Raw genomic sequence first — 14,686 nt, 5'->3', positions numbered from 1 at the left:
CATAATCATATATATATATATATAATGAGATAGAAAAATAAATCTTAATAAAAAAAAGAAAAACATTTTCCGATTTGTCCTATGTTACAGCCCAAGACGTGGTTGGAGGAAGAATTCATTCCGTTCCATGGGACAATGGCTGGATAGATTACGGGGCGCAATTTTTGCACGGTGACAAGAGCAGGCTTGCTCAGTATTGTCTCGGCAATGATTTACTATCGAACATTCAAGGCACGGATGGCGAAGGGATTTTCTTGCGGGACGACGGAACGATAATGAGCGAGAGCTTGGTTCGCGAAATCGACGATCTCGTACGAACTGTCTCGGATGATATTTGTGAATCTCAAAGGCCTTTGAAAAAGCACGAGAATATCGGTTCTATCATGAGAAGTAGATTTGAGGATTATTTACGCGAAAGAGACGATTCTCCGGTGGAGAAAAGGATGAAGCAGGAAATTTTCGATTGGAATGTACGGTTCCTCCTGGTAGATAACTGCTGCCACTCGTTGGACGATTTATCGGCGGTCCTTTGGGGAAAGTTTAAGGTAAGCTCAAATTTTACATTGATATTTCAGAAATAAGCACTGTATAAAAAACAACAATAATTCTCACAGTACGTTGGCGGACCGGAACATTTGCTCTTCAAGTCCGGGTACGGTTCCTTGACGAATCTTCTCGTTGACAGTCTGGATGAGCGAAAAGTGCGTTTAGCCACTCCTGTGGAGACCATTTTTTGGCGGGACTCCGTTGATTCTCCAAACGATTCTCCAATCACTGTAAAGACTTTCGAAGGGACACAAATCCTTGCTGATGCGGTAATAGTCACTTGCTCGCTCGGCTATTTAAAAGAGAACCACAGGAAGATGTTCCAGCCGCTGTTACCGAGTCGTCTGAGCGTCGCTATTGAGAATCTAGGTTTCGGAACCATCAATAAGATTTTTCTGGACTTTGGCGAACCTTGGTGGCAGAAAGGTGTAAACGGTTTCCAGTTGCTCTTGCCCAAGGACACCGATCACCACTCCTTGCCGGAATGGACCAAGGACCTTACTGGATTTGACGTTTTGCCGATTCACCCAGCCACTCTTATAGTGTGGGTCGGTGGGCGAGGAGCGTGTATCATTGAGGATTTGTCGGAGGAGGCGATTGCTCAAGATTGTATGAACCTGTTGACACATTATTTGCGGTGTCGCGATATCCCGCCAGTGAGAAAATGCGTTCGAACCAAGTGGAACGGGAATAGTTACGTGAGAGGCGGTTATAGTCACATTACAAAGAGCTGCGAGGAGGATGACGTCTCGCCTAGAACATTGGCCGAGCCAGTCTGGGCGACAATGTTGCAGACTGACACGAAGAGGAAAAAGGTGAAATTATCGTACAAAGTTTGTTCAGTGAAGGCAAGTCTCCTATTATGAGATAGACTCCTAATATGAGAGCGGGGGATTCTGTTGAATTAATAAGCATCGTCTGTCGATTCCACTATGAATTTCTTGCCCTTGGAGCGAAATCTGTTTGTGAAAAAATTCATTCTTAGATTGTATAATTGTTGGAAAAAAAGATTTGTGATTGAATTTGGGTTTTGAAAACCTGCTGTCTCATATTCGAAACTTACCTCATAACAGAGGACTTTCCTCTATTTTTTAAATCTTAAACGAGATTTTATAGACTCAAAAGATAATTTATGCGATGGATTTTCAAAGCTTTTGGTGCTATGTAATCAAATAATGCAAAATTAGATATTAAAAAAAACGAATCAAACTTTATCATCCAATTTATAAATATTTGCAAATATGACAGAATTTACCAATCATACTGTTTGCCGGCGAAGCTACGCATGACGAATTCTACTCGACGACGCACGGAGCTTACGAAACAGGACTCCATCAAGCCGAAGTATTTTTAAAACATCATGCGAATATTAAATAAATATATCGCTATGTAGATATGTAAATATACTAGCGGAATAAAACTTTTTAATTGTTTGCGCCATAAGACATTTTTCTGTTTATTACAAAGTCATTTAATGATAAGATTTTCGTACTATTTTGTGTGCGTGTGTATATGCTCTATGTTATAATTTATTACATATATATTAAATTGTTTAATTTATTAAATATCAACTGACAACTAACAGACGTCTGATTTCCCAAATTTATTTAATAACTTTTATTTCTACCTCTATTTTTATCTCTTTGCACAACGCTGTTACACTTTCATTTTTTATTCCACAAATATATTATTTCTTATATCTGCATATTGTTGAGTTACCGCGTTGATATTTTCCTGTTTTTTTTTTCGTTATCTCCTTATCTCATCAAGTTTTGCGGAATACGCTAACTGGTTTCTCAGCCTCGGCCAAGTGCGTCAGAATTGGAGATTCCCAATTGACCAATCAAACGTTGATTGAAGCGAAACAGCGTTCACTTGATATTTATCCTTGGGCGAATGTAGATCCATACATCTTTCGTTTCCTTCGTTACTATTTTCTTTATCTCAAGAATGTTACGGAGCAAGGACAGACTTTGTGTTTTTAAAATACATCCAGTCATTATGAATATTAAAAAATAATTAGCGATTAGTATCGTTACAACATTAAGAATCAATGTTAAATCTTTCATTGATTTTGTTACTAAGAAGTCTTCTTTTTAATATCTACATTATTAACATAATCAACGTGCATAATTAAAAATTTTAATATAACTATATATACCTTATGGATGAATATTGAAATACCCATAGTCAAAATATATATATTGCGTTTTTAATTATACTTTATGCACTTGCAAAGTTACTATTATGTTAAACAATCTAAATCATGTTTGTTGCAAGTTTAACAGACATGCAAAATGTCTGTCGAGATGTTCTGATTTAATTCTTTCTGCGGTAACAACTTGTTTTCAATTGCGATTAAACTTGCTACTGGAAATTACAATATTGATATCTTCGATGAGGTCATGACCTCAGTTGGACCGTTCCCCACCCTGGCCTTCTACGCGCTCTCTTCTCTTTTTCTCTTTCTGTCTGTTTTACCTATCGTTTTGCTTCTTCCATGCTCTTCTCTGTAAACTTAGAAGGGAGAGACAGGAAAGAGAGAAAGAGAAAGAGAGACGCACGCAGATTCCACAGTCGCCGACAATCTCGCGGACAGTTCATCTCCGTCGTTAAAAAGCTGGACATCGAATACTCGATATCCTTGTGGCTCTCATCTCTCGTCAGTGATGAATTTTGGTTTCGTTCCGGTTGTAATTTTTCTGACGCTTGATGTGGTCCCCGTCCGGTTCACTGGTAGGAAAAATTCAAGATTATTGATAAGAAATCGTTCGCAGTATTGTGTTGTGTATTCGTCGCCGATGCGATTCCGTGAATTATTTTGCGTTGTTAGAAATCATTATCGTGTTATTGTTGCAGACGTTGTTATTAAATCTATCTACATTGAAAAATGCATATAAAGAATGAGTATTCTGAGAGTAGTGTAACGTTGTTATGAAGAGTTTTAAGTTCTCCAATTCTGTTGTTTGCATTCTTCTAAAGTTTGTTCATCTAAAAATTTTTATATTTACACACTTAAATTTTAATGTTGAACATTAACATATAAAGGAAATACAAATAGATATTGTATACAGTGCCGACCGAAAGTTCCGGGCCATCTAAATAATTTTTGAATGGTTTGAAATATAAGATGGAAAATTTTTAGGGATACAATGAGATCACAAAGTCTATTGCTTAATCACAAAAACACCCACCTCCACAAACCCGCGGGCCGGGGGGAGGGGGAGTCAAGAAATCTTAACTGGCATGTGGGGTTGAGTGAGGGCTCGTTCGAAAGGGCTTTCAGAGATGAAAACAACGCGAGGTCGCCGAGGTTTCTAGGATTTTTTTTTCTCGCAGAGTTATGATCATTTGAACACTTTTATTGAGATTTTGCGATAGCGAGAGCCCACGGCGACAACAGAAGAAAGCTAAGGTTTCACGCGGGCACGCGTGTCTTGTGTGTGTGTGTGTGTGTGTGTGTGTGTGTGTGTGTGTGGGGAGGGGGGTGCGTGCGCCCGCGCGCGCGCGTGTGTGTGTGTGTGTATGTGTGTGTCACACAATATAAGAAACTCGCGATTCGTAACTTCCACCGTATTTAATGACTCCAAATCATCTCCGTTTTGTGTGTGTGTGTGTGTGTGTGTGCGTGTCCGGCCAATCAAGGCAAGACCGCTAGCGTTTCCAGACATCAATTTGAACATTTCATAAAATAATTAGTGTTTTTATTTCTTCACATACACCAGTGTTCCCATCCCGGTCTTTTCTTAGTTGACCGGACACGCACACGCTCGCTCGCGCGCGCACGCACACGCGCGCGGACACACACACACACACACACACACACACACAACAGAGAGGATTTTGAGTCATTAAATACGGCGGAAGTTACGAATCGCGGGGTTCTTATATTGCGTGACGCACATACACACACACACACACACACGCACACACACACATGCGCGCGTGCCCGCGTGATACACTGATGCCAGCAGAGAACGTTTGTCACATCGCGACAGCAGTGGTGGGGATAGGAAGGGGATGGCTCCTGTGTGCCGCATACATGCTATGGGCTGCATGCGTGCGCACACACATACGGCACGTAGCTTGTATGCGGCACGGGAACCATCCCCCCCACTCCTATCCCCACCACCACTGTCGCGATGTGGCATTGTGGCGTTTGTGGCAAACGTTCTCTGCTGGCAGTGGCAGCAGTCATCAGTGCGTGTGTTTTGTAGCTAAATAATACTTTGTGATCCCATTGTATCCCTATAAATTTCAATCCTATATTTCAAACTATTCAAAAATTATTTAGGTAGCCCGGAACCTTCGGTAGGCGTGAACAATTTATAAAAATATATCTTTACCTTTGGATAACTTTTGTCTTGTATATATTTTAGATGGCTCTTCGGAGAAGTATTTAGTTGAACTCAGTCCGAACATCAGCCAGAATCCTTTTCTCCAATCCGTAACTTCTACCAGTGCTCAAAACAGCAACAAACTTGGAAACCTCTTGTCACATAGTTCTCCATCACATGCTCCATCACAGGCTCCTCCCAATGCAGCGCATTCTAATGGTAATTATTTCTTTCCTAATAATCCCAAAAATCCCTTCTTGAACCCTTCTGGAACCACCCCAAAGCTTGATGTACAACCTTCACCAAGGCCTGTTACACAAAAATCTTACGTACCACTGCACCAAGATTTCTATTTTCCACAAGACAATATTATATCAGTATTTACACCAGCACCAGTTTATAATGACATTACAATGTCTCGTACGCATTCTCCTCCTCAAGGAGGAGGTCACCCTCCAGGCTACTCTCCAAGTAGCTCCAGTCTCTCTGCAGGCTCACGTCCATCATTGGCGGATCTGATATCTTACCAGAGGAATGCAGAGAAATCAAAATCAGAATCTAGTAAGTAAAATGTGATTGTATAGTTCAAGAACTTGTAGAATTAAAAAATTTAAGATATAAAAATCGATCTGAAAGTATAATTTAAACTTTTAGATTTTTAACGAATATACGTGTTTACAAGTAACAGGCAAGATATTCAGTCTCGTAAATGGTGCTTTTTTCTTTATATATTCAATATCAGCCACTATAATATCTACAAAATAAATTTCAGAGTGCGCTGAATATGCGGGAGAATTTGCGGGCTCGACCTTCGTAACGTCTCTGACCGGTTCATCGTCATCCGCGCTCAGAGTGAATAATGTTTGTGAGAAAAGGAATCATTTGGTGGTCGGTGGGGACGAGGCCTTGGTCGGCGAGTTCCCTCACATGGTCGCTTTAGGTAGACCTGGTTCCAAGTTCCAAGTGATGTGTGGCGGCACGCTGATATCGCATACCTGGGTTCTTTCCGCTGCGCATTGTACTTTTGGACCAGAGTATACTTTTGTCATTTTTTTTCGTTTTAAACTATTTAGGGCCTGAATAGAATGGCTATCTTGTACTCAAGACTAGACGAGATAATGTTTTAAATCTTTGTCTTGAAGTGACGTATAATATAATAACAACACGAAAAAAACGTCATTTTTGTTTTCCATCTGCCGGTTGTTTTATGGCAAGGATAAACTTTCGAAATTCGAAGATCCTCAAAACGAATTCCGTAGTATTTCTTCAATATGGACATGTTCTACATCTTCAGAAATCAGCTGATCTTTTAATTCAAATATATTAGAAATTGTGGATTTAAAATATCTATAATATTAAAATTGCAATTATTTAAAGGTTTCTTGACAAAGTTAGTCCTTTATAATGTATATTTTTGCAGGGACGGATTTCCAACTCACGCAAGGATAGGCTTCCATAATGTGACGGATCAGAATGCCATCATAACGGCCATTAAAAATACGATAAGACATCCGCAGTACGATCCACCCAAAATGTATGCGGATATAGCTCTGGTGCAACTTACAGATAGAGTCACGTTCAGTAACGAATCTATACGACCCGCCTGTCTTTATCAGGTATACGATACCGTACCTGAAAAAGCCTGGGTTAGCGGCTGGGGCCGTACCGAATACGGTAGATAATCCAATTATTTTTGGCGTGAAAACTTGAAAGCTACGGAATCATGGAATTTGAAGAATTATAGAGCTAAATGAATGTAAAACTCTAGATCAAGAACTTGTACCAAGTGATTCCCAGTAGATGTAAAATTCTTTATAGGAGTTAAAGATTTTTGTAAAAGTACCGATTTCAATTAAATTATGCTTTCAGTTGGAGATATTAGCGATGTACTGCTAAAAGCTGAATTGAATGTAGTAGACAATTTGGAGTGCACGAGAAAGCACAGTAGTTCCTTAGAAGTTCCAGAGGGTATCAGACCGAGTATGATCTGTGCCGGTGATCCTAGTGGTAAAAAAGACTCTTGCCAAGGAGATTCCGGTGGTCCTCTCCAAATAATCCATCCTAACAAGTGTCTCTTCCAAGTGGTCGGTATTACCAGCTTTGGTCAGCCCTGTGGGTTGACCACCATCCCCGCCGTTTATACCAAAGTGTCCCATTACATTACATGGATCGAAAGTATTGTTTGGCCGTGAGGACAATAATCGTAGTTTATTCGACTTTTGCGAAAGGTACCAAAAACATCCTTTATTAAATTGTACTTGGCTAAAATCAAGTCTTACACAATTAGTTATCAAGTAACTAGTCAGTCAAATTAATTAAAGACTAAGACTATGGCATGTACAAATTTTTCTCTACTCAACTTACGTGATATTCATTTGACCATGTAAGAACAATTCTGTAATTTCAGACAAGTTTACTCAAATTATTGCTTCCTGAAAAATTAGACAATTGCAAATGGTTAATTGTACATATGCCACTTCAATTAACTATAGTAATGCAGTCGAACATTCTGTGGTTCTGACTAGAATATTGGAACGTAAGAATAGAGAAATTGCGAGGAGATATGGATTATAGACTGTGGGACTGACAGACTTAAGCTTCAAAAATCAAGAGATCTTGCTGTCGTGAACAGTTCGCCACGTAAGCCCGTCGCCGTAAGGGCCATGGATCGATGGGAGTAAGATATGCCACCAGTTCCTGCAACAACAAAGATTTAGATTATAAGAATAATTAGACGAAGTTTTTGACGATAAGAATAATGCGAAAATAACACATTTGACAAAGTGCCAATAAATACTTATACGCTAACCAAAATTTGCAATAGCTATTATTAATTTCCAATTTCTCTCAAATTCGAAATTAGAGTCATCTCAAAATTAAGAAAACCCAAGCATCTCAAAGGCTAGATGTTTAGCATAATCAACGTTTAAATAATGAAGTAAAGTTCAATTAACTTTGCAAAATTTAATTTTTTAAGTTTTTAATTTTTTGTCCGAAAATTCTACGACAGTGATATTTTTTTATCATTATTTCTCTCGTTTAGCCGATCATTAATGATTCACATTACTGTCTGTATTTTAACTGGAAATCACTAGAGTATTTAATGTTTCAGATCTCTTTTGCTAAATCTTCCAATACCTATTTTTTGTTCCTAAGAACAATCTCCAGTTCTCCCTCGGCCCAAAGTCGTACGGATTCTGATAAAACTTATTCTGAGCTCGATACTTCTTCGATTCAGCGCTGTTGATGTGCGCCTCGATGCTCGTCTCTCCCCGGGTGATAAGACCCGCGTGCCACCAGGCTAGGGCACCGAGGGCCGCGAATGTGGCAATACAGATCAAACCCGCGAAAATTATTAGTCTTTGTCGCCATTCTTTGGCCTCAGTTTCTGCCGCCTGTCTTGCTATCTCTGCCAGCTCCTCTTTACTCAAGTGGTCCAAGGACTCGGTCTGTATCAATTAAGCGCGCGCGTTTAACATTTTGCAAGAATGGTAGTTTGACAAAGTGCACGTTTGCTAATTCATTCAACGTACCATTGGAATAATTTCTGAATTATTGAGACGTACTGGATGGCCGTCCAATTCCGGCTCTTCATCAGGGAAGAACTCCTCATAGGCGAGTCGCACGCCGAATATCATGATGAACGTAACGCCAACTACGGTGTAAACCATGTACAGGAAAAAGTGCCGATGATTGTAGTGGCCGACGCAATTGTTCAACCATGCTGCACGCTGGTTAAGGAGATTTTACGCGAGATGTTGCGGAAAATGTTTCCGTTATAAATTCTCATCAATAACAATTGATCTACGACGAACAAGTGACCGATGAAGTAAGTGACCGCCGGCCACACAAAAATTAATTCACGAGATATAAATATGCTAGGATACGACAGTGATGATCCATCTTGAGGATACACTTGTTGCAGACGGAACAGTGATGCGTTCTGGGTGGCTTTGGCTTGATGCATTTCTTGCAGATGCTCACAGCCTCCGGGATGAGGCCTCCTTGAGGTGGATTACCTGCGGGCACAGCCACGCCCATGTAATAGTGAAAGCAGACGTTGACCAGCAGCCAGTTCCCGACTAGCAGTAAGATTATCGTCATCGACGGACTCCGTTCCCACCACCAGGGCAGGCCCACGTAGTACGCAATGTACACGATGCTGATGGTTAGCAGGCTCACCATCACTACGAACACCTGCGGGCTGCAGCGCTTAGTAAATACATTGTGGATGCTACGAAGTTTGCATTATTTAGAATAAGGTGTCATAGAGCACTGTATGGAACATTATTCGTGTAATCTAAAGGCTGGTCTACAATACATGGAGTAAGCTGGAGTAGGAGTAAGGAAATAAATCCATTTTATTTCTTACTCCTACTTCAGCTCTTAGGCTCTCGGTGAATCAAAATGCCATCAATCGGTGTTGCAAATATTTTAAAAATTATGCCCGTATTTCAGCTGCCTTACACCAAAAGCTAGAAGTTAGGGCTCTCCCTTGCTTACTCCACGTATTGTAGACCAGTGCTTAGACACAAGAGAGAAACAACACTATGCCAATACCAAATGATCAGAAAATCTCTAAGAATCTCGAGTCAGTCGAGACACGTCGGTCCAGCTAGATTCTCTTTCTTAAATGTGATGGCTCGCAAAGATTCAAGTGTCAAAACTGTAGTACCGATCTTTCCAAGGCGTTCCATGCAGCTAATTACTTGGTGCGAGTGCAGTGATATAAAATATAAAGCGAGATCTCTTATGCCACAAGTACAACATTAGAATCTCAAATTAGTGAAAGCTAATAAGAGACTTTGCGATGCGACACGAGGAGATGGAGTGAGCTTAAGATCTTACCGGACCCAAGAAGGAGGTGAAGTTCTCGACAAACCAGAACATGGGCTCCATAAGTATATCACAAGCGTAACTCCAATTCAAGAAGTCGTTGTAGAACAGAGACTTGAAGACGATCTGCAGCCGCCACCACCGCTGCTTCAAGCAGACCCTTGAAACAAGTGGCATCCGAACGTCACACGCGAGTCCTCGTACAATCGCGATACAAACAAACGGCTAGGTAGAAATTCAACAATTTGTAACAATAGAGTGAAATACAATAGTTTTACGCGATCGATACAGGCAGAAACCAAAGAAGGTAGGGAGTAGAATAAAACTTGGTGCGCGATGATAACGAGATAAAATTTAACGGACAGCCGGTAAACTTGTCGCGCCCGGCAGGTGGAAAAATTTGTCCTCGGACTTACCGAAGAACGCTCGGCGCCTTCGTCAGGGACCACCGTATCTTCGCCATTTTCGCGTCTGTCCTCGAGCCCGCTCTAATATATTCATAATTCTGGCATGTCAGAAATATGTCTCGGCGAACACGCGCCGGCTTCGTGCTCACGTCGCACCTTGCGATAAGACATACGGTGAGGTGTCACGATCGCCAGTCAGCGTCGCGGCGAGAAACGATAACCTCGAATACCTCGATCGATCCGCAGGCACGTCCGCCATGTTTATTCGCGGGAAAGAATCTATAGGGCTCGATTCTGGTATTTATATCTGAAATAGAAACGTACACGAAAATGCTGCCCTCGCAGAAAAGTTGAAAGTCGATTGGTTCGAAACCACGCGAATAGCCAGTCGACTTGCAACGTTTCTGTGAGAGCAGAATTTTCGCACAGGCTTCTCTCTTTCGAGTGAATTCAAGAGTCGAGCCCCTGGGGGTGGAAATGTCATCGAGGGGAAAATGCACGAGGTATACGCGATGTCGGGAGCAACCATTTATATGTTTATTCGCACGTGCGATTCTCATAAATGCGTGACATTCGCGCGATTTGCGTCGGAAGCGTCGGAAGTTAGAGGAGAACGCGCGGACATTGCCGCCATCTTTTACGAGCGGCACTTTCAAACTCAAAAGTTGTCGGCAACATCGGCGAACGCGTGCGGACTGGGCCGCTTTCGCGAGAAAATCAAATTGATCGAGATTAAAATGTGCTATGACTGGTCAAATCTGGAATTTCACTGAATAAAATTTCAATGTGACGCTATGAAATTTCAGATTTGACCAATCATAGCTTAAGGTCATTTTAATCTGAACCATTTCGATTTTCTCGCGAAAGCAGCCCTGGTGCGGACCCGTTTATTTGAGAATCTCTAACATATATGAGAAAATATAAAATATCTTAAAAATATAAAACACAAACGTGCACGTAAGTGCTTGTATCTTAATTTTTTTATACACAGAAAAATGTAAACTTTAGGAGCTTAATATAGTCACCAGTTTAATGGAAATCTAAGAGAGAACGAATTGAACTTCTATTAAACTCTTGAAAACACAGATATGTATATTCTGAGATTTTTCATATTATATTCGAAGAATTTAATAGACGTAACGATTCGTGGTACAAAGGTAGATTTATTTTCTCACAGGTATGCACGAGTGTACATGCGTTTTAACAAAAGTGCATACACGTATATACACGCTACACGCTAATCTTGTTAAACACGCAAAAGGCGCATTTTGCGTTTACAACGCCGAGAAACTCGCACTTGTATTTGCGAGCGAGAATAAATTCATGGAATGTTTTCAACAGTCGATTTTACATATACATACATATATATTACATATATTATATATGTATATATATAGTTTCGTTTCTGTAAGAAGGGTTAAATATTAAACCTCAACAATTTGAGAACAAGTGTAATAAGCGGTATCGACACTTTATCTGCCATGAAGATCGAAATAGAACCATAAAAGGATACCTGTCTTTAGAAGTCATGCGTGAAATACTTATGATTGATAGGATTGATGAATGTTTAAATAATTAAGAATCTCGTGAGACCGCAGTGTTCAGAACATTTAAAAAATTCGCGAATAATTAAGATCACGTGAGACCCGAGACTGCAATGAAATTGAAGTCTTGAAGGAAAATTTTAAAGCGAGAAATATATAATGATATTAAGAGATTCGAAAAAATATGAGAGAGAGATATATTAGTTTTGACGGCACGTATGGCAGACAACGAGTTACCTTAACTTCGATAATAATTATATGTTGTATATTAATATCATTAATGTTATATAATAATAAGGTACAGGATAATCACAAGAGGTAAAGGCCAAGTAACAACACAGGGCAATGTTGGTTGCCCCTCATCTGGCCTGAGAAGAGTACTGCTTTGTAATCGATGACTTAAAAGTCCAAATTTGGCATTCACGATAGTACATTAAGATTGAAAGATCAAATTTGGAAATCTTAAAGAACTAGGGCAGACTTGCGCCTTCGAAGGATCAATCGATTAATACGTGTCATTTAAGATCCCGAAGGTTTAAACATTTCGCAAACACTAAGCGAATATCATAGCGATCTTCTAAAAATATACGAGCCAACGGAAACATTTTTAAGAAGAGAGACGCACGTTTTTTTTTGTGAAGTCGTAAGAATCGATTATCGATTTTAATTAAATTCCGAATACCCTTTCTGCCTTTGCAGATCAAATTCGATTATCGATTACTTTTAACTCATCTATTTCTGGCAAGGGCTCGAGTATCTGAACGGATCGATGATCTACTTACTTCGACATAATTAATGAGTGATTTAATAATTTTGTATAATATAACAATTTGAGATATTTTATAACTTCAACGTTGCAAAAATTCTCAAAACTGTGGAATTTCAAGAAACTTAGAAGGGGACTAAAATCGTCGATTCTCTCAGATTCTCATTCCGTTGAATGAAGTATCGAAAGTGTTGTACTTGAAAGACTGGGTAGGTGTAAACGAGGTACATACATATTTACAAAGACACGTGCGAAAGGGTTCTCCAGGGTTCGTTCTTTTCTTAAAGATACGTCTCGAGCAATGACACTCCGGTTGGTCGCATTTGATTTTCTGTTCCCGTAAATATTGAATTATTGCACCTTGCTTGAATCGCAAACTCGCGATTCGCAAACAGATTTATGCTGCAGTTCTAAGTAAAATCGTAAGACTCGCAACTAGTTTTCGAGAGATTAATAAAAGACTCATAAAAAGTAACTGACGTGTAATATCTGCAATTCTACCGTATATTCTGCGAGTGACTGTATGATATACGGTACGCATAAAATCGCAGACTACTCATAAGTTAGTTCTTATGAGTAGATTTTGCTTAGAATTGCAACATTAATTCGATTTTTTCTGTCTTTCTTATATATTTTTTAATGTTTTCAATCAACTTTAACGTTTTCTCTTATATGTACAATCATTAAATTATTGAAAATCTGTGTATCTTCCTTATCTACATAATGAGAGGCAGGTAGATCGATGGAAAGATATTTTACACGATATTTTATAGTCATTGCTCAAAGCGTAGTTGATAATCTGAAATCTCCGATGAACGCTAAGATTTCATAATACGGTGTCCAGAGTATCGAGACTTCGCAGCAATTGCTCGTCCTTGGAACACCACTGTACCAGCTCTTCGATGGTCACCACGCCGTCCTTATTCGCGTCCATCAACTAAAAATATACACGAGACATTAGTTTTAACCAATATTTAATAATTCAATGTGCGCGGTATAATTAAAAACTCTGATGAACTACATAATTCAAGGTTTTTAGATTAATTAGTGGGATTGTAAAATTAGTAACTAGGTCTTGGAGGATCGCAGAATGCTTCTGTCAATTATAATTTTTAAACTTTAAACAAACTATATAATTATACATATGTAGTTTATAAAACAACGCGCGATAGAGGTTTTATTAACAACGTAGTTCTGTAAGATAAAATGACACATTACATGCATGTTGATGTTGATAAATGTCATTCGATCATAGTGATTAAATATCGGGACAGCAAACAAGGTCTTCCTCGAATTTCCTCACAGATGGTGGCCAGAAGATAAAGCCAGTTTTGATTTCATCTGGTCAGAAGAAGATAGAAAGGAATTCTTGCAAAACTATAGTCAGGTGAGCAAATATTTGAATATAATCTAATAATTTTTTTTTCTTCAGATGCCTATATAAACTTGAGATTATAACGAATAATAATTTGTTTAAAAATTAATTTTGATAATCTTTGTCCTAGCCTTTCACTATAATCTCATTATTTATTCTAGGATAGGGAGTGGCTCTGTGATGTATTCTCATTTTTCACTGTGGCTTATCAACCTAATCTTTTATGTGCTTGGTTAACAGGAAAAAATGCAAGACACGTGGAAACCTTATCAGATATTGACGTGGTCAGCGGATTGCATTTATTGTTAAAAAAGGCATTTGAGAAACGTTGCAATGTTGTGAAACCAACAAGAATATTAAGGTAATTTTTGTTGGAACTGATTGACAGAAAGATAATTAGATTCGCTTTAACTTATCATGTCATTACCTTAGTTTTTAAAACTTTTAGATCGAAATGGTATACCAATGAACATTTTCGAGGCTCGTATAGTTTTCTAAGTATGGTTTCCGAGCAGATGGATGTAAAACCGAGAGATCTGGCTGAGCCAATTATGAGTGGAACTAAACCTGTACGTGTCATAAAATAAAAGTAACATAATATTTGTAATTATTATGCAATTTTGTATTATTCAACATAGTCTTTTCATCATTTTATATCATTTCATCAAGAACTCAAGATATGTTCTTTTATTTTTAACATTACTCTGTCATGCATTTGTATCTTATGTAATTGTTGAATCGTATTGTAAAATACTGGTGACATTGACGAAATGAATTATGATTAAGTAATCCTTTTCGCTGGAGAAGCTACGCACGATCATTATTATTCCACTGTGCACGGCGCCGTGGAAACTGGTTTCCGCGAAGCGGATAGG

At 39.1% G+C, this 14,686-nt stretch overlaps 3 protein-coding genes and 1 pseudogene across 6 annotated transcripts in view; 3 read left to right on the top strand and 1 right to left on the bottom strand.

The window, feature by feature from the left end:
* The window catches only part of LOC105568496 (spermine oxidase-like), a 9,839-nt gene extending 7,639 nt beyond the window's left edge, over positions 1-2,200 (top strand). The window contains exons 9-11 of the mRNA XM_012024207.1: positions 59-545; positions 615-1,361; positions 1,795-2,200. Of these exons, the coding sequence (XP_011879597.1) occupies positions 59-545; positions 615-1,361; positions 1,795-1,923 (1,363 nt within the window). The 3' untranslated portion in view covers positions 1,924-2,200. The remainder of the gene's footprint in view (positions 1-58; positions 546-614; positions 1,362-1,794) is intronic.
* A 713-nt stretch (positions 2,201-2,913) lies between these two features.
* On the top strand, positions 2,914-7,492 carry LOC105568413 (venom protease-like). Of its 3 annotated transcripts, none has more exons than XM_012024076.1 (7): positions 2,914-3,282; positions 4,926-5,102; positions 5,325-5,444; positions 5,656-5,917; positions 6,304-6,557; positions 6,753-7,111; positions 7,409-7,492. In XM_012024076.1, exons 1-6 carry the CDS (start codon positions 3,216-3,218, stop codon positions 7,073-7,075), a joined length of 1,203 nt encoding a protein of 400 aa, XP_011879466.1. In that variant the 5' UTR covers positions 2,914-3,215; the 3' UTR covers positions 7,076-7,111; positions 7,409-7,492. The 3 variants fall into 3 exon arrangements, with proteins under 3 accessions (XP_011879466.1, XP_011879465.1, XP_011879467.1); XM_012024075.1 differs by lacking the exon at positions 7,409-7,492 and adding an exon at positions 7,291-7,373; XM_012024077.1 differs by lacking the exons at positions 2,914-3,282; positions 7,409-7,492 and adding exons at positions 4,674-4,746; positions 7,291-7,373.
* Positions 7,101-10,625, bottom strand: LOC105568415 (probable palmitoyltransferase ZDHHC16). 2 transcript variants are annotated; one of them, XM_012024079.1, is made up of 6 exons: positions 10,136-10,625; positions 9,732-9,944; positions 8,771-9,080; positions 8,417-8,607; positions 8,022-8,332; positions 7,101-7,580 (listed from the first exon to the last, which is right to left on the bottom strand). In XM_012024079.1, exons 2-6 carry the CDS (start codon positions 9,894-9,896, stop codon positions 7,490-7,492), a joined length of 1,068 nt encoding a protein of 355 aa, XP_011879469.1. In that variant the 5' UTR covers positions 9,897-9,944; positions 10,136-10,625; the 3' UTR covers positions 7,101-7,489. The 2 variants fall into 2 exon arrangements, with proteins under 2 accessions (XP_011879469.1, XP_011879468.1); XM_012024078.1 differs by having other exon boundaries at positions 9,732-9,879.
* A 3,069-nt stretch (positions 10,626-13,694) lies between these two features.
* The window catches only part of LOC105568495, a 4,802-nt pseudogene continuing 3,810 nt past the window's right edge, over positions 13,695-14,686 (top strand).

The sequence above is a fragment of the Vollenhovia emeryi genome, unplaced genomic scaffold (genome assembly GCF_000949405.1).
Source record: "Vollenhovia emeryi isolate VEMERY1.0 unplaced genomic scaffold, V.emery_V1.0 DF939129.1, whole genome shotgun sequence".
NCBI lineage: Eukaryota > Metazoa > Arthropoda > Insecta > Hymenoptera > Formicidae > Vollenhovia > Vollenhovia emeryi.
This window is presented reverse-complemented; position numbering and strand designations above follow the sequence as displayed.